This window comes from Eupeodes corollae, chromosome 1 (assembly GCF_945859685.1).
Source record: "Eupeodes corollae chromosome 1, idEupCoro1.1, whole genome shotgun sequence".
In the NCBI taxonomy this organism is placed as follows: domain Eukaryota; kingdom Metazoa; phylum Arthropoda; class Insecta; order Diptera; family Syrphidae; genus Eupeodes; species Eupeodes corollae.
The window spans coordinates 121,602,708-121,622,522 of record NC_079147.1 but is presented as its reverse complement, the minus strand read 5'-3'; the positions used below and the strand labels follow the sequence as shown (position 1 = coordinate 121,622,522).

Here is a 19,815-nt window from a genome sequence, read left to right as displayed (position 1 = left end):
AGCCTGAGTATGGTAGTGTGGGTAAACCTAATTTTACATATTAAGAACACATTGTCCTCCAACTCCTATTTGACTTGGGTAATGGACCCACTAGATCCAAATTAATCATCTCTCACAGAGAAGTAATTCCTATTCGTTCCGGCTGGCTTATCATCAATTGCTTTCACTTGTTGACATACCCTAAAGTTTCTTACTTCATTTGTTATATTTTTTCTCATTTTTGACTAATAATATTTACTTCTTATCCTAGCAAATGTTTTTCTACCCCCATATGCCCTGCTAATGGACTATTATGACATTCCTTCAAAATATTTAATACATCCCTCTTCCCTACTACTAACTTCCATTCCTCATTGCTTTCATGCACTACTACATGTGTCGATTTGATAAACTTAGTCTCCAATTTGGATAATATTACGGATTCAACTCAACTGCTGAGATCATTTTTACTACCCAAGGGTCTAAATCCTCATCCGAGATATCAGCCACCACTGGAACTTCTCGAGATTACATGTCAGGAACGACATGATCTTTTCACTTGCGATGAATTATCTTAAAATCAAATTGCTGAAGCCGCACTGCCCAGCGCGCTAATCGTCCTTGTGAATCCTTGAGATTACTCAACCAAACTAGTGAGTTATGACCTGCAATCACCGTAAATCTAAAACCCTCGAGATACGGTCTCAACTTCTCAACCGCCCACAAGACTCCTAAGCATTCCTTCTCGGTAGTTAAATAATTTCTTTCACTCCTATTCAAAGACCTCGAATATCAAATTACCTTTTCACCGTCCTAAAAAGTTTGGGTATTTACGGCCCCGATACCATAATTCGACGCATCAGTTTGGACAACAAATGGAAGTCTGAAATCGTGACAAGTTAAAATTGGATCCGTGATTAAATATTCCTTCGCTTTCCTTAATGAGTCTTTACATTCTTGAGTCCATAAGAACTTTTTGCTAATTTTCAGCAAATCGGTTAAAGGCCTAACAATAGTTGCACGGTTTGGTACGAAGCGTCTGTACCACGAAAGAGTCCTTACAAAACTCCTAACCTCTTTACCATTTTTGGGTGCAGGAATCCTTACCCTCTACCTTTTCTGGGTCGACATGTAACCCGTTCCTTTCGATGACATAACCTACAAATTTAAAGGATGGCCCACAAAAGTTACATTTATCCCTCCCTACTTTTAATCCTGCTTCACGTATTCTCTTTAAAACTGCGTTAAAAATCTCTAAATGTTTATCCGTGACAATAATAATATCATCCATCTGGTTCTAAAATATTACCGAAGAACCTCTCCCAAGTTGCAGGGGCATTGTGCAACCCAAAAAGCATCCGTTTGGGACCGTGAAAGCTGTAAACTTTCTAGATTCTTTGGCCATAGGGATTTGCCAATAAGCTGACTTAATGTCATGCGAAGTGAGAAACCTAGCATTCCTAAGCTTATCCAAAATTGCTGAAATCAATATAAGCGGATAAGCGTCCCTCTCTGTAAACGATTTAACTTTCTATAATCTACACAGAACCTAAAGGTATCATCTTTCTTCCTAATAAAAACTATAATGAAGCCTAAGGGCTATTTTATTTCTCAATAACATCCTTATCTAACATCTCCTTAAAAGATTTGTCTATGTTTGCCTGCATCGCGGCGAAACTGGATAATACATCTGTTTAATTGGATCTGAAGATGTTCTAATGACATTTGTAACTCCTAGTCATTCTGGCATGTTTTTGAATAAATCCTCAATTAGTGTGTTTAACCTTTTGTTCTGCTCCTCAATCAAATCCCACTCTTCTAGAATAGCTAATGCTATCCCTAAAGTGAACGCCAAGTCCTTGAGGGCCTTCCAAACGTCCCTACATATGATAGTCTTAGATGCAATTGAACCTAAGTCGTAAAAACCTAAAACCATATATATTTACACTCAAGTATGGACGAATGTCACCCCCACTTGTCTCTAATGTGAAACTTATTCGAATTCGATTTGCCAGCTGGTTGCCAGCAGGCATCCTCCCTAATTTTGATGCCGGCGCTATTGCCCTGCGGACCCAAGAGACCGTTGCACACTTCACGACGAGCAGCGCCTAGCATCACCTACCTAAATGTCTTCCTTACTAATTATATATAATTATATAATCGTTATGGATTTAAATTTAATAAAAATACATGGTATTCTTTTAATACATTACAAAATGTTTTGTTAATATATTATGTAATAGGAGTATATATGTTTTGATTTTATTAAACAAGATGTTAAAAACGAAAACTTAATTGAAAGCCAAAATTTAATCTAACAGAAATTTAACCATATGTGGCAATCATACGCCAATCAAAGGCATAATCTATTTGATTCGATAAGAATTGTCTTCGATTTATTTTGGGTCTTCAAAATATCTTTTATTTTTTTTTCTTTGACTTCCCTTTTTTTAAAACACCACTTTTAATTCGAAGTTATATGATTTTCTCTTATGAATAATCACCAGCACTTTTAATAATTTACATGCAAATATGAACTCTTAACAATCGACTTACCCGTTTCTTCTGCTGTAGTGGCCACTGCTGCTGGGAGGCTAGGGTCAATGAATATGGTTAGTGTCCCCGGGCTATAAGCTTGACACAATTATTTACCTTTTAAAAACTAGCCTAATTAACCATAACTTACTGGCCCCATACGGACACTCTCAGTTAAAATATAATACTTAATACTAATTACTTTCGGCCCTAAGTAATAATTTCAATATTTTAATTATAATTTACTAAAAACTACTTAAAATTAGGTCCTTAAAATAAAACTTAAACGACCTATTCTACCTATAAACTACTTAAAACTAAAACAAGCACAGCAACAAATCTAGGTTTCGTATTTTTATTTTTCATTTTGTTTTTTTCGTGTTTTGTTTTTCATTTTCTTTTTTAAATATTTGTTTTAATTTTTGTTTTGTTATTTATTTTTAACTTTTTTTTGTGCCACCATGCCTATTCTATTTTAAACTAAACCCTAAAACCGATTGAAGCCACCAAAACTGGTTCTACTGCTTCACCCTATCAGTTCGGTCCCGTGCGGACACAGCCTAAAGAACCGAAGGAATTCTGCTCCGCCTTGCGCCATGCCTTCCCGACTGTACAGGAGTCGCCTATCGACGGTTCTTCATCTGACGTGGTAGATTAGAGGAACTACCAATCTATCCCGTATCAGATTGTATCTGTCTTAGAAGAGGAATGCCTCTAGTGGAATGAAACCGCCGAATTACTGCCGTGAAGGTCAAAGATGACCATATTACGCCAATTCTTCCCCGTATCCCTCGTCCTAGCCATTCCAGCTCAGTTTTAGGTAAAGACCCTCTAACCATAGGGTGTCAAAGTCCTTTTCCAAATCAACCGAACAGCACCTATGCAATGCATTGTTGTGTTGATTTATTCAATTTTATATAAGAAACGAGTTAAGAAGGAGCATGAATTGTGTCATGACTATGGTGACCAAGGAAAAGAGGACACTTACCAAAATCACAAAAAAAAAAACAGAAGTCCATTTTTTTATAATTTATTTGAATAAACCAAAACAAAAAAATTTAATTCTTACAAAAAAGTAACAGTTACTAAAAAAATCATCATATATAGTCTTATTTAGCCTGAAAATAGGTAATAAAGGTATCGATATAAACATATACGAATATTAATCAGGTTTTATTAGCACCGTATTTTCATGGAAATAAAAATAGTTAAGAAAAAACATTTCGTAATGTTTTTTTTCTTATGATTTTTAACTTCAATGATGGTTGTAATAGTCATTAGACCTTATTTTATTCAAAGTTTAAGGACTTTCAAAAATATAAATTTAAAACTCAGTACATGACATATTTTTAAAATTATGTTTACAAAATAAAATTGCTTTGACGTTTTCTGTTTTAAATCTATTGCGACTGTTTATTAATGAAAATCAACAATAGCATTATGAGCAGGAATCGCGAAAACAAACTGGGCTATCATCAAAAGTTTACTATATTATAATTCAAGATTGCACATTTTTTCAAAATAATTAGCAAATTTCTCATGAATAGGTGCGTTTATAAAATTCATATTTTGTATTTATTGTTCCAAAAACGTTTTTAAATTGCCAAATGGGTCAAACAATTTATTTTCATTTATGTTAACTCCTTTATCTCCCAAATAGAGCAAAGAATTTTTGATATTATTACATTCCGGAACTTTGTTAAAATTCATCGAACTAGAGCAAATAAATTCATCCAGAGAATAACACCAGCGCTGAAGATATTTTAAGCACCTAGCATAAACCTCAATTAAATTTTGTCCAAGTTCAAAGCTTCATTTCTATTTCCACCATTAGCGACAATTTTTTTAAACATTTCTTTAACTTTTAACATTTTGTGATGAAAATTCTTTTAAGGCCGTCAAAAAGAGGACAAATCGCTTTTTAAAAAAAAAGTCACCGGACAAAAGTTGTTTAGGTCAAGAAGAGGACATGTCCTCCATAAAGAGGACGCCTGGTCAGTTTATCCGGAATTACTTTGTTGTCCGCAGCCCACTTATTCAGAGCCCCATGGATGATCTTCTCGAAAAAGAAGAAGACTCATCGACCGAATATTTGAGAGGCTGGAGTTCTCCTTTTCCGTTCCGGAGAGAACGGAGAGGTTAAACCACAGAAGTCTTCCAATTTACTGCATAATATGCATTATTGAAGAGTTTGCTAACCGATTGTGGCATTTTCCAACAAATCGTCATTAAACCGTGCTATTTCATTTCGAAGGAAAAAGTCATTAAGTGGGGACCTGTTTTCTAGGTCGTGATTGGGGCGAATGCTAACATTCACCTTTTACACTTGCCATAAAGCAGCTCCCACTGCCCTCACTTTTTCCTTTGGATTTTCAATTATGAACTAGGTTCACAGCTAGTAGTTTTAGGCGCGTCTCCGGCAGTGCGCCCATTATGGTCTACATTGCGCCAAGCCGGGCGACAAAGAGTAGAGATGATCTACCATTTTGCCTAGCTAATTTATCTGACTTTCAGTCCTGTTGGTTGACCTTGAATGCTTAACAACAAGGCTACAATGTCAGGCTACACCTCTGTTGCCTTAGGCACGGGGGCCTTTGCGAAAAATGTGGGAGAAGTCTGTCTCGTGTTCCCTTTCCCTGTACGATTTGGGCGTAGGGCGAGCTTTCCTGTCGAACTGTTCGACTTACTTCGGCTTTTTGACTGGCCTGTTTATTTTTTGTTTGCTAGACCTTAGGGCAGCCCTTATTATTAGCGGGGTGCCCTTAGTTTCTACACAGAACACACTTAAGCTGGGCTAAGCCATCCCTTAGTGTAGGTTTCGGAGCACTTGACTTGACTTGAATGCTACTCTGGGACGATAATGTTACGAGGAACATTGGTAGCTTATATCCCTCTATAGCCAATACCCCCATCTTCTGGGCTTCACCGTAGTGAAAGGCTTAGTCCCAATAAAATCAAGATAGTCGTTGGCTTTTTGACGGAGCTTAGCTTAAAGCGCCTCTACTTCCGTATAGGTTAGTTTCCTTAAGCTGTCTTCAAATTGACTGATGGCTGCCTTTTAGATTGCAGGAACTGCATCAGTATGGTTTCGTCTTGCAGGATTTGGTTCACCTCTACCTCCAACTCCCTATTTGTAAATGGTTCTGGGTCCGATAGGATCTTATTACTATTCTTCGTAGACGTAAACCGCCCTTCTCCTCCCTCAGAGAAGTAATCTGGGGTCCGACAGTCTGACTTCATCTTGCGGTCTTTCAGCTTTTGCTCCATATCCCGACGCTTAGCTGCATTACGTCTCTTTACAAGATGTTTCCCCTTTTCTTTAATTCGACTGGTCAGATAAATGACCAATGAATAAAATCTACTATTGCTCGATTGTGGGAAAATGCAAGAATATTTTTGGTGGGCTCAGCCCGAAATTTGAACCCACGACCTCTGGACCTCACCTAGCAAAAAGTCTTCACACACTGGAAGTCAAAGATCGACACTAGGCTACCGGGCTTGTATTGCTTAAACGTGCTAAATGTTCAATTTAAAAAATTTGGTCACGTGATCTTGTTGGGATTTTCTTAATAGCGATCCTTTTCGAGGAAAACCTTTCCAGTTTTTTATCCTATCCTTTTTGGGATCTTATCTGTTAGATAATATCCTTTTTTTCTTTTCTAGGAACACAAAATTAAATTTTTAAAGAATTTTCCGTAAAAAAAACTCTATCATGTTACTAAACTGTACTGAGGATTTATATTTATATTTAAAATTCACTTTTGGTCATATGACCGACTTTCTTAAAAACTCTACTCAAACTAAGATTCTTGACCAACATAACCGCCTCAGTATCTGCAACGACTCTTTTCAGATTGTATTGTTTGCCTTATTTCCGTTGAATATTTTAAAGATGCTCGGATTTCAGTTAATTTGAATTTCTGATTCATACATGTATTGGGAACAAACGTGAGTTCCAAATCCGGTGAAACTGCAGATGATGAAGATGGTGTACCCCTACTACCATTTGCAAAAAGTATCAGCTCTTCTTTCTATTTTCCTGTATTTATCCTTTTGGAAGCAAATAGGTCTAGGGTTTAAATGGGTACATGAATAAGTACGATAGTAGCTGTTAAGGTTGGCAATATGTTGTGTAGATAAAAATGTAACGCAGTTTCTAGGGAATAATTTTGTTAAATTAATGTATTGAACCAACAAAGTAACACAATTAATTTAAGAACCTATAATTCTCCACATCCTCATTTTTTTTTCAAAAACATACAAGTGGCTATAGATAGTGATTCTTAGGAAAATGTAAGTAAGACATTTTAAAATTATTACCTCCTTCTAGACTTAACTTGATTTAATGAAAAAATGGTAGTTAAATTCAAAATTGGATTTTGTCCGAAATTGAAATAAAATTTTCATTTATTTAAATTTTTTCATTATTTTAATATTTAGATTTTCACGTTCGCTTGAACTAAAATGACACTTTCATGTATGAATATGTATGTAAATTGAAATGAAATATTATTGTTTACACGGCTTTTTTAAAATGGGTTTGTATATTTGTCAGTTGTAATTATCTAATTTTTAAGTAATCACGTTACAAATAATGACATTCTAATTTTAAGGAATTATGATCAAAATACCTTAACATTGAAGAAATGCACTTTAATTTTCAAGTTCAAATTTAATTAATATTTTATTTCTAACTAAATCTTTGCCAATTGCAGTTTTCACCTCAATTATTATTGATTTACTCGTATTTGTATGGTGCTAACATCACATCAACTTAAGAGAGTTTTTAAATAAATGACCATTAAACCTGTTATTTAAACATGAATATATTTTCAATATATACATATATGTACGTTTATTTAAAAAAAAAAGAGGCTGGGATGAGACCCAAACAATTTTTACCAATTTTAGTACTATTTGCGTACTTTTTTGTAGGTTTTAATTTTTTATAAAAAAACTGACTGTTTGATTTTTATTAAAATTAGCTGAATGTCGAAAACAATATTTTTTTGTGAAATAAAATATTTTGAAGCCAATGTCTCTAATTTTTGAGGTCTTTTATGTTTTGTACAAAAACTGCCAATTGGATTTTTCTCAAAATTTTACCTGATGTTAAAAACGGACTTTTTCTTTGCATACAATTAATTTGGAGATATTATTGCTCGTAAAATATTCGAGACCACAAATATTTTTTCGAACTTTCGCTGAGTTTGAATTCATTCTTTGTATATAAATTTGAACAGTATTATCATGAAACACACAATTTTGTAACGGAAGGCGAACCATGCATACAATTAATTTGGAGATATTATTGCTCGTAAAATATTCGAGACCACAAATATTTTTTCGAACTTTCGCTGAGTTTGAATTCATTCTTTGTATATAAATTTGAACAGTATTATCATGAAACACACAATTTTGTTACGGAAGGCGAACCATGGGGGCGCTGCCTGTACGAAAATTAAGTGTATAATCTAAGAGCGACTGGAAGTATAAAAATATTGAAATAAATAAATAAAATAAATTACTCAAATGTGAACAAAAATCAGTCGTTGACAACGTTACCTGAGATTTGTTTTATTCATACCTATCAATGTATAGAAGGTATGCATATACAATACATTTAATTGTATGTGTTTTAGATTTGTTAACAGAAAATTGTATTCATTTGATTTTAGATTTTCTATTTTTGCGAAATCTGAAAACGTTTTCAAATTTAAGTTTAAATACAATGCTTCGTTGCCATATTTTGTTTTTTTTTTCCATGTATGTAGGTATTTTTTTAAATTTGCATTTTTTATTGTAAAGTGGGTAGTGGGTTGTTAGGTATGTAGAGAAGTAAGTATTAAGGATGGTAGGTTGGTGTGTATTAAGCTGAATTGTATTGTATTGAACCAAATTAATTTTCTAATAGCATAATTTTCTTTAATATTTTGCAATGCGAAACAAATGTTTTAAAATTCAAAAAATTGAGAAATTGTGCATAATGTACCTATTTGCAAATATTTTCCTATATACATATGTACATATATTCTTTTGGAAGCAGTAAGGTAGGTTTAAATAGGTCCATGAATAAGTACGATAGTATCCGTTTAAGTTGGCAGGTTGTTGCGTACATAAAAATGTAAGGCAGTTTCTACCAAAAAAATTTTAAAAATTATTTAAGAACCTACAATCCTCCTCACCCTCATTTTTGTTGTTTCAAATAACGGACAAAGATCTAAAGATAGTGTAATACTTTATGCGTTCTAAGAAAAAAGGGCATTATACAAAATATCAAAAAAAAATTAAAATTATTGTCTTGGCTTAACTTGATTTAATTAAAAAAATTATAGTTAAGTTCAAAATTAATATTTTATCCAACTTTGAAATAAAATTTTCACTCATTTAAATTTTTTCATTATTTTAAACTATTGATTTTCACGAGCTTTTCAATGTTCGCTTGAACTAAAATGACACTTTTATGTATAAATATGTAAATTTGAATGAAATTTTTTAGTTTACACAGCATTTTTAAAAAAAATTTGTATGTTTGTCAGGTGTAATTAATTACAAAAAATGTATTTTAGGGAATTTAATTTAGGAGTTAAGATCAACAAACCTTAGTATTGAAGAAATGGACTTCAAATTTTATATTAAAATTAACCTAATCTTTTATATCTAATTAAATCTTTGTCAATTTTAATTTTCACCTCAATTATTAAATAATTTTGCATATCATTATATACTTTGATTTAAAAGTCTATTATTTAAACGCGATTTTAGGCAAAGAACAATTTTTACCAATTTTAGTACTATTTGCGTACTATTTTTTGTAGTTTTTAATTTTGTATAAACAAGCTGTAGAATGTATCTTTGTATATTAATTTGAATAGTACTATCATGAAGAGGAACGCTCGACCTGACATCTTTTTACGACTTCCTAGACAGTTCGTTCCACATATTTCGCGTGTCGAATGTAGATATTAGGGTGGGGGTAAGGTTAGGTTAGGTTAAAGTGGCTGCGAATTCATAGTCCACACACTTAGGCCAAAAGAAAACGCCTATTGTGATACCATATGAATCTAGAGAGGTACTTCCCACTAGTCGAACCATTTTGAGCTTTTTATAAAGCGAAGGAGATATTTGATATCCTTTTTAGCTAGTTCACTGGGATTATCAAAAGAGTATTCTCCTAGATGAAGTTTGCGTCTTAGTGAAAGAGCAGGTCAAGTGCAGCGGAGGTGAGAGATTGTTTCCTCTTCTTCCTCGTCTATACTGCTCCTGCAGAAGTCGTATTGCGTGTCTGTCTATAAGGCAGTGTCCCGTAAGGACACCCATTAGGGAGCTAATATGAAGTCTGCTTTGAGATAACAATTGTTTAGAGCGCCTTAGGTCCAGCGAAGGTCATATGAGTTTTGTGTCTGCACATGTTTTGTTAAATCGTGTCACCTAGAGTTTGCTATCGCAAAAGCTGTTTCTTTTAGCAGAAGTTTACATGTAGCTATCGGTATACCTATCTTCTCCCTTTCAGGTTAAATAGGTACGATAGTTCCACTTTTAGCGAGTTCATCGGCTCTACTATTTCCTGTGATGTCTTTGTGGCCCGGCATCCAACAGAGGTGAATGTTAAATTGCTGCGCCATCTCCATAAGAGACGATCGACAATCGAGGGCCGTTTGAGATTTGGTTGAGACACCGTCAAGGGATTTGATAGCAGCCTGACGGAAGATGCGGATATCTGGAGTTGATATCACGTTTTCTCTTAGCCAGGAGAGAACCACTTTGATCGCTAAAATTTCCGCTTGGAAGACGCTACAATGATTAGGGAGGCGGAATGACATGCTTAGATTAAGCTTTTCTGAGTACACACAACTACCAACTCCCTCATTTGTCTTGGATCCATCTGTATAAAAATGGATGCATTTGTCATCCAGGAGTTTTTTGTCTTCCCATTCATCTCTGGATGGAATGGATACCTGGAAGTTTTTTCCAAATAGGGAATGTACTATGTACTTTGGAAAGAGGTTCAAAATGATGGAGTTCCCCACATTGTTGTTGGTCCATTGAGATGAGGCTTTGAGTTTTATAGCTGTACTCGCTGCCATTTGTTTGCTGAATATGTTGAGGGGTGTCAGATGGAGGAGAGTATCCAACGCTGCTGAGGGTGTGGTTCTTAATGCCCCGCTTATGCAGAGACGTGCAGTGCGTTGGACTCTGCAGAGTTTGTCGCAGTATGTGCGTTTCTCTAATGCAGTCACCATACTGCAACCCCGTACATAAGTATTGGTCGGATGACCGATGTTTATAGCCAATAGGTAATGCGAGATTAAAAGCCCCATTTGCTACCTATGGCTTTCTTACAAAAGAAAAGAGCTACTGTAGCTTTTTTATCTATTTCCTAAATATTAGGTTTCCAACTTAATTTTTTGTCCAATATCAGACCAAGATGTTTGGCTTCATTGGTAAAAATTAGTGGTACACCTTTTATTGAAGGAGGTATAATTACTGGGGTCTTATATTTCCGTGTAAAAAGGACGAGGTCTATTTTTTGAGGATTAATACTAAGTCCGCAGTGATCAGCCCATCTAGTGAGCATTTTGATTGCGTTTTGGAGGAGGTCGCTTAGTGTATTAGGGTGTTCTCCTGTCACGGTGATAGCAACATCATCGGCATAAGCAATATTCCTTTTGCTCTAGAGAGCAATCGATAGTTCTTAATAGAGTGTGCAAGGCTGTTTCTAACGATTTCCCTTTACGGTAAGCATGCTGAGACAACGATGGTGTCTTATCAATGCTTTTACGTACATGGATATCAATCAATCGGTCCAGAGTTTTGAGAATGAATGTTGTTAGGCTAATAGGTCTTAGATCTTTAGGGTTGACATGCGAACATTTGCCCGCCTTGGAAATGAAAACTACTTTTACTTCTCTCCATCGCTGAGGTATATAGACCAAATTTTTAACTTTTAAAGATCATTTCAATGATGGGCACACGTATGCAATTGTAAGTTGTAGCTCAGCTGGTATGGTTTGATCTGGACCTGGGGATTTATACGGTTCGAAGCTATTCAGAGCCCATGTCAATTTTTCTTTTGAAACAAGACCTTGAGGAAAAGTTAAGTAAATACCCCAGGACGGTTTGTTGTATAAACGGATTTGAAGCTATCTGGGAAGTGGGTGTCCAGTAGCAGGTTTAGCGTTTCTTCGCAAGACTTAATGCATGTACCATCCAAGTTTTTAAACAAGTAGGCATGGTTGGATTTATCGAGAGAATCTTCCTTATCCTCCGAGGATTCTTCTATTGAGCTACAGAAGGATCTCCATGAGGATCTTTTGGCTATTCTCAGTTCTTGTTTATACTTTTTGAGGGATTCCTTATAGGAGTTTCAGTCTTGGGGATATCTAGTATTTTTTGCACGATTAAAAAGCCTTCTAAAATCTTTTCTGAGTGTTTCTAGTTCAGCAGCCCACCAATATGGTGTCTTCTTTCCCCGCACTGTAGTGGCAGGCAGTTTCCATGGCTTTATTGAGGGCTGCTGTAAGCAGCTTTTTGATCGAGTTCAAGAGCGCACAAGGGCGGATCAGAAAGTTCTGGTTTAATCAGATTTTTCGGATTCGCCTTATATTTTGGCCAATCTGTTTTCCTATAATTCCGGAACTGGATCGGTTTTGGGGACTCTTCAATAAGTGTCAATTGGATGTATCTATGATCGGAGAACCAGTTCTCCTTTGATACTCTCCCTCCAGTTCAATATTTTATTTGAGAGATTTAACGAGACAAGAGTCAAATCTAAAGCTTCTTGTCGATTCTTAGTAACGAAGGTTGGTTCACTAGCTACATTACTTACTACCAGATTAGTTGTTTAAATATAATCGAAAAGAGACTCACCTCTGTTATTTGTATCGGTACTACCCCATGAAGTATAGTTCGCATTGGTCACAACCGATAATTAGGTTAGTTTTCTGTCTTCTTGATTCAGCGACCGTCTTCTCCAGAATGGTACCAGGCAGTTTGGTGATACCAGCCAGTAGGTATGGTTGTCTATTACCTTACTGGCTGTGGTGACGTCTTTATCAATGAAATTAGGGAGTAAAAATACATTTAAATTACGTTTTACTAGTATGCAGGTCCTTAGGTTACCTTTTCCTGTTACATATAGCACGTAGTAGCCAGGAATTCTTAATCCTCGAACCAGGGATTTCGAAATCCAGGGCTCTTGAATGAGAACGACATCTTTTACAAATAGGCACCTCCACCACTGTTAAATCCAGCTCATCGAGATCAGACGAAGAGGAACCTAATAGTTTATCTTCTTCCTCACTGGGAAGAGCTTTGTCGTTTGAGTCATCGGTCTCCATTAGGGATAAACCTTTGACGTTATTAATAGAAGACTGTGCACCTACAGAAGAGGGCTCCACCACTTTCTCATCCACATCCAAGGACGGGAAGGTGATGATAGCACTGGGACCCTCTACGTCCTGCGACAGAGCTTTCAAAAAGGGTTGTGGAGGCTCGCATAAAGCGTTTACCTCATCTTTTTTATAGATACTTAGCGTAACTGTCTCGAAACCGTATCTTATCACTCCCTTAACTCGCGCCAGAGAAGCCACAGAGTCTTTACTGATTACGATAAAGACCCTTTGGCTCCACCAGTTTCGCGATATTCTAGTCGTGATAAGGGAGGTCCGGGTTGCTGATCCTAATAATCTCACGTATGTCATCAGGACATGGTTCTTTAGGGATCCAAGCGCGAGTTCTCGGTCTGCATTAAATATCTTCCTTTGCAACAACCTCGAGTTTTGCGCCTGGCCAAACGTCGCCCAGCATGCCGACAGCAAGCGTATAGAGATCGCGCGACCTCTGATCGTTGCAAGCGATGAGTGTGACATGACCTTGATGCCAACAACCCTCATTGCTAGTTACATGCGGTGGACCCGGATGATCTCGCAAAACTTTGAGAAAACCAGCCGAGAGCCCCAGTTTCACCATCTGCCAACGGTCAGAAGTAATCGTGCCATCAATATTGCTTCTTTTAATGGCCGCAACTATGATTTTGTTGGATTCCTTTAGAACATCACTAAAAGGCTTAGTGAGAGGTACTCTTGCAATGTTCAGAGTGCTGGTGTTCTGCAGTTTGGGCTTTTTAGGGACGGGAGTGAACTCCTCCAAAAACCTTTGTCGTTATGACGAGGAGTCGTAGCGACTAGTTTTGTCTAGAATGGATTTAGACCACTCCTGCATCTTGCTAAGGATGGGGTTACTTCCATCCTCCAATGTTCAACCAGGGGATTTTAGAATCCTCATCGCATAGCGCCGTTGTTTATAAAAGCTCCTAGGAGCATTCTGGAGAGGTTTTTCTCTTTAGTAGTGGAAAGATCATTATTCACGAACTTTCCACTACCAACATGAGAAAGCGTTTTCTTCCTGTAACGCACTAGAAGATAGGCAGTGACTTGGCACAAGCCCTTCTCCGGTGTTTGGCATAGGAGTAACGACAGCCGACTTTGCCGCCGAACTGCCGCCCGGTGTAGATACAACCTGTATCGCACAGGAAGATGGGGAGTGACTTGGCACAATCCCTTCTTCCATGTTTGGAACAGGTGCAACGACAGCTGACGTTGCCGCCGAACTGCCGCCCGGTGAAGCTGGAGTTCCGGTATTGATTTGATTGGTGTTATTGTTTATTTCTAGTACTTTACCGATTTTAATAATTCTTTTCTCATTAGAAAACTACATTATTACTGAGTAACATAGGCTTAATTTAGTACTAGATTACAATATAAATCTGTGGAAATTTCTATTAAAACCAACCGATGATGTTAAAAAATTAGCCAACAAATTTCTTTCATCGCATACGCTGCGAAGAGTATTAATGATAGGACAAAAAATGTTCAATATGGTTTGTTGCCGCCTACAAATACCACGGCCAACGTAGTGTACAGGGAGACTTTAAGATAAGCATACAATTTCTTTTAATTTAATGATTCAGGGTAGTTTTAATTAGCATGCTTTTAACTTAAATATCTGTTAATATTTAAGTTTACCGTCAGAAGCCGGGACGCAAATACAAAATGCTCCATTTGGATAAGACACTTCAAATATTTCCGTAGAGAAGTTTAAAAGTGTGATCTTTTAAGAACTTTTGTATAAAATATCTAAAAGAGTGATGAAAACAACTGTTTTATCTTAATTTGAAATATACATGGTCTCTGGAAACACTTTGACAGCTTCAGAAAGAGCAAAAATAGATGCTTTAAAGAATTTAGGACTTTCAGAAAGTCGTAAGCAATCATATTGGTGATCCACAAAAATATGAAAAAAATGAAAAAGGTTACAAGTAAGAAGCACACCAACAGAAGAGCGGTTCATTCTACGGCTTGTATCAAATTCTACTCTACCAGCGACTATAATTAGGGCCAAAAGCTGAGTATAAGCCAGATTAACAGCGGCTCAATGGATGATAAAAAAGTGATAAACCTGTTTTAATGCAAGTACACAAGAAGCAAGAGAGCATGTTACTTAGAACAGTGAATATAAACGTGTTGTCTTTCCGGGTGAAAAAAGTTTAACCTTGAAGGCCAGTTGATTACAACTTGTTTTTCCGTGATGTGAGAAAGGATGAACTTATTTTGGAAAGACATCATAGCCGTACATTAGGTGTAATGGTGTTGGGAGCTTTAACCTACTATGGCAAAATCGACTTTTAGTTTTCTCCACAATAATGAATTTATTGCTGGAAAGAAAATTTGATCAGAAGACGTTGAACTTTTGTCATGGCCCCCATATTAACCGCACTTTAAAATTGTTGAAAACGTTTGACACTTTCTTTGCCAATGCTGTTAAACAACCGGTTTGGCTAGATAGAGGCCCTTGGCTCACGTCAGAGCAGCATTTATATATCCGTCGAAATATAACTACTTGTCTAACCAGATACGGGGTACATCACTACACTTTTGCCCCTTAATTGCTTACCGTGAAGATAAACGATGACCATCTTACGCCAATTTTTAAAGGTACCCCTTTTGGCCTTAGCCAACGGAGCCCGAAACAGATTTGTATCCGACTTTTGGGCGCTAATTTCAGACTTCTTTTTTTTGATTTATTCCATTGGATATCAGAAACAAGTCTTGACTCAGCATGAATTGTGTCATGACCCACTTTAAACCCGAACTGTTTATCCTTTCATTCAAAGGTATAAGTGATGAAGAAAGGCTCTGTTTCCATGTCGTGGTTTGGGCGAATGGTTAAATTCATCTTGTAAAATTGCATCTTATAATGCTTCCACCCTTTCCCTTGGGTCTTCAATTTTAAATAAGTCTTCGTCAAAGATGGCTATATACGGAAAATCATTGCCATTTTAAAACCTGTTGATTTTGGGAAACATACTCGGGCCACTGGAATCAACTGAACGAATCTTGTGATTCCAGTACTTGTTGATTGGTATTCTGTAGTTATCCTTAATCAACAAATTGATATTTTTTATTGATGACTTCCATGTCCTAATCTTCAGGTCGTGTGGGTTGCATGAATCGGCTGTACAAGTTTGTAAGTATTGCCAGTAAGCCACTCTTGTTTCTCCTAAGTGCGCCTGTATCTGCAGCTTAGCTTGGTTTTGCTAGTCACATCGGGACTGAAGTTTTTCAACAATGGGAACAGGTATGCTCTTCGTTCAATTAACATTCACAGCTATGATCGTTAGGTGAATTTTTTGAGCCCGAAACAAAGAGAGATGATTTACCATTTTGACTTGCTGATTTATCTGACTTTGCTGTTCTGTTATTTGTCATTGAAAGCTCAACAATAAGAAACCTGCTTAAAACAGTTAGCTACACGAACTTAAACCTCTTCAGCTGATTTGTATTCGTGAGAAGCACTGCACCGAATAGTTCTTTTGGTTTTCGTTCAAAATGTTCGTAATAAAAATTAACATTAGCGGGCGATTTACTTACCTTGATTATGCCTGCCAGATTAACTTTGTGCGTCTTTATTTTCCTTTTTATGCTGTAGGTAGTTCTTTTGTTTCTGTTGCTGTGGGTGCTGCTTATGCTTCTGTCGTTGCTGTTGTGGCTTTTCTTGTAGCTTTGCTTGGCTTTTGTTAATCTTCTAGGGGCCCTTAAACAATTGTGCCTTTCATTGCTGCCAATTTTCATTGCTTCCCTTCTGTGTTTTCGGCATTGGGCATGGGCCGCGGTTGTTGCTTTTGTGGTCGTTGTTTTTTCTGCACAAGAGCTGTTTCTGGCGTTTTTCTTCAGCCTTTGCTGCTGTTGTTGTTGCTGCCGCTGTTCTTTCTACTGCGCTTCTATTTCCTCCCTCTTGGCTGCTTCATTTTTTCGGTTCATTTTTATTTTCCTTTTCGGGTTCTTGGGAAGGGGCTTCTTCTTCTCAATAAGCTTTTTTATCTACGCATCATAGGCATTGGTTTGCGGTTTTTTGGTTGCAGCACTTGTGTCAACTCAAATTCTTTTTTTTGTGGACTTGACCTCTTCCAATTCCTTTTTTTTTAATGTTTAATAGTTCTGGTTGACTTAACCTGGAACTCGAAACCATGGCTAGTAGCTGGCTGATTGAGTCCCTCCGAATGCTAGCCTTATGTTTATCAATTGCAATTACAGACTAGCATTTATATAAGCTCGCTCAAATTTAAAATTGATGTAAGGCAATATTTGTTTGTTGGAATAGCCACTTATTTTCAAAGGCCACATTTTATTGAAACATACACGGATGGAGGTTATTTGAAATTTGGAGGGAATTCTTGAATTAACATGAGAGCAACTTCCTGGGTTCCAGTGACAGTAAAAAGTTTTTCAATCAATATTTAAGAACCTAAGCTCAACAAATTTCTAATGTGATGTTAGTTTTAGGTAGAGGTACTCCAATTCTACTTTTAGTCATAAATATTTGTTTTGTGTTTTATTTAGTACGACTTAGTTATTTAGTTTTTTTTTTGTAAATTGAAGTCTGGGATATTTTTTTTATAAGTACCTACCTGAGGTTTCTTTAATGATTCTTAAAATCTTTTGTTATATTGTGTGATTCGTTTTAGTTATTCTATAACAATAGGCTTTAAGATCTGTGACTTTTTGTCTGTTATATTTTGTATTGTTAACTTCAACTTAAGTCATCACCTTTATACATATGTATATATTATAGGTGATTTTTTTCGTCGTTATCTTGCAAGCCTAGCGTACCTTATTTTCTTTAAAAAAATATTGTTCTATAGTTTAATAAATAATATTCGTTAACACGTTGAAGTGGATTATTTTACTTAATAGAAAGTTCCACCTGTGATTTCAGTAGCGGAAAAATTATTAAATGATTAAATTTTGTTGTTAAGTAAATTACATTGGGATCGATATTGCTTATAGACAACATACTATATAAATTAGTATTTAAAGTAATCAGATATGTAAGTACTTAGTTATAGTATGCCCCAAACACTACGAGACCTTTTCTTTTTACGAATATCGTATAACAATTAACTAGCAAGGAACCTAAACTTTTCGCTGCCACTTTTTTAACGCTGCACTTGACATTGTTATACCAAGTCCGCCTCGACTTTGGGAAAGGTGAATCCAATTTTCCTTAGCCTAGGGCATGTAATTACATACCTGTAGAGATATTTCATTCTTCTTGCTTTCTTAATTTGTTTTTCTTTTGGGTTTGATTTTCTTAATTTTGTTGACTTCCTTTTGTGATCTGGAAAGTTTTTACAACACAAAAACAATACTTAAACATGATATACCTACTTGTAGTATACAACTCTTCAGCATAATAAAAAAAAACATTTAACACACAAAATTCAATTTAAATTTTGGAGTATATAACTTTATTGTAATTATGGCCTTTTTTTTATTTAATTAAAGTAATCTTTTGCTTAAACTTCCCTACCTCCTAGACGGTGGGAAATAAAACTACCAATCCCATAAAAATGCTTGTTTTCGACCTCCTTATCAAATCAAGTTATCGTACTCCTGTGGAAAAAGTTGTTCAGGTGTCAGTCGGTTCATGTTTAAATGCCAAACTAAAATAAAAATAATTCACTTGGCAACTGACAAATTGGTGAACAGTAAAATAATGTTAAAAACATAAAATTCTATAGCTCTTAGCTCTTTAAAAAAAACACCTGTTATGTATTATGTATATGGAATTTTTGGTATTTTTATGTTCATAAAGTCTATGTGTGTTTTTTGTCATGTTTCCAATTTGACAATTCACATATTGACGGCAATCCAGTACTTTTTATTATGTTTTTTGTGGGAAACTGATATTTTATATAAACATTTTTTATTTATTTGCAAATCTAATACACCTAAATATTTTTATTCTAGATATTTTGTCATAAAATCGTACTCTGAAGATGATATTCATCGAAGCATCAAATATGAAATATGGTGTTCTACAGATCACGGGAACAAAAAACTTGATGAAGCTTTCAAAGAAAGAATGCAGGAAGGTGGAAATATCATGTTATTTTTTTCAGTAAATGGTTCTGGTCATTTTTGTGGAATGGCTCAAATGATGACTGCAGTTGATTACAAATCAACAGCAAGTGTTTGGTCTCAAGATAAATGGAAAGGAAAATTCAAAGTAAAATGGATATATGTAAAAGATGTCCCCAATAGCCAGCTACGCCATATTCGTCTGGAAAACAATGAGAATAAATCTGTAACTAATTCACGAGACACACAAGAAATTCCACTCAATCAAGGATTGCAAATGCTTAAAATTTTACATTCATACAAACATTTAACTTCAATTTTTGATGACTTTTATCATTATGAAAAGAAACAAGAAGAATCTGTTTTAAAAAAACCAATACATTTTGATAACCGTATGCATTCGTGTCCTAATTCCAATGTTTGTCACAGTGACACTAAGGATGTCAAAAATGAATGGAACTCCGGGCAATTAAAAGATAAAACAAAATCTGATAGGAGTGAGTACTCCAATACACCTCATAACCGAAGGTATGGAAAACCTATTGAACCTAAAAGAAATGTAGATGTTCGAGATAAAGAAGAAGTTAGTAAAAACGTTCCCGTGAAACATTCAAATCTAAATATAGAAAATTGTGGCAATGAAAATAGTCTTACAGAAATTACTTTTCATGTTAATAGATTTAATTTTAATGACAACAGCATTGTTAAGAAGAAACATGGTTACGAATTGAATTATTAAGCTATTGAGTAATTATAATACCATACTGACCCTTAAGTTTATTATAACTTTCTATGAATGTAACTAATGAAGTAAAATATGCCCAGCTTTTAAACTGTAAACAAAAAAAACGATTTTTAATAAACAACATTAAATGAAAAA

The 19,815-nt window shown here is 35.6% G+C and overlaps 1 protein-coding gene across 5 annotated transcripts in view; it reads left to right on the top strand.

The window, feature by feature from the left end:
* LOC129943476 (YTH domain-containing family protein) overlaps positions 1–19,815 on the top strand; it is a 150,007-nt gene extending 130,192 nt beyond the window's left edge. For all 5 annotated transcript variants that reach the window (XM_056052971.1, XM_056052967.1, XM_056052970.1 and 2 more), the window contains one exon: positions 18,825–19,815. In XM_056052971.1, the coding sequence (XP_055908946.1) occupies positions 18,825–19,674 (850 nt within the window). In that variant the 3' untranslated portion in view covers positions 19,675–19,815. The remainder of the gene's footprint in view (positions 1–18,824) is intronic.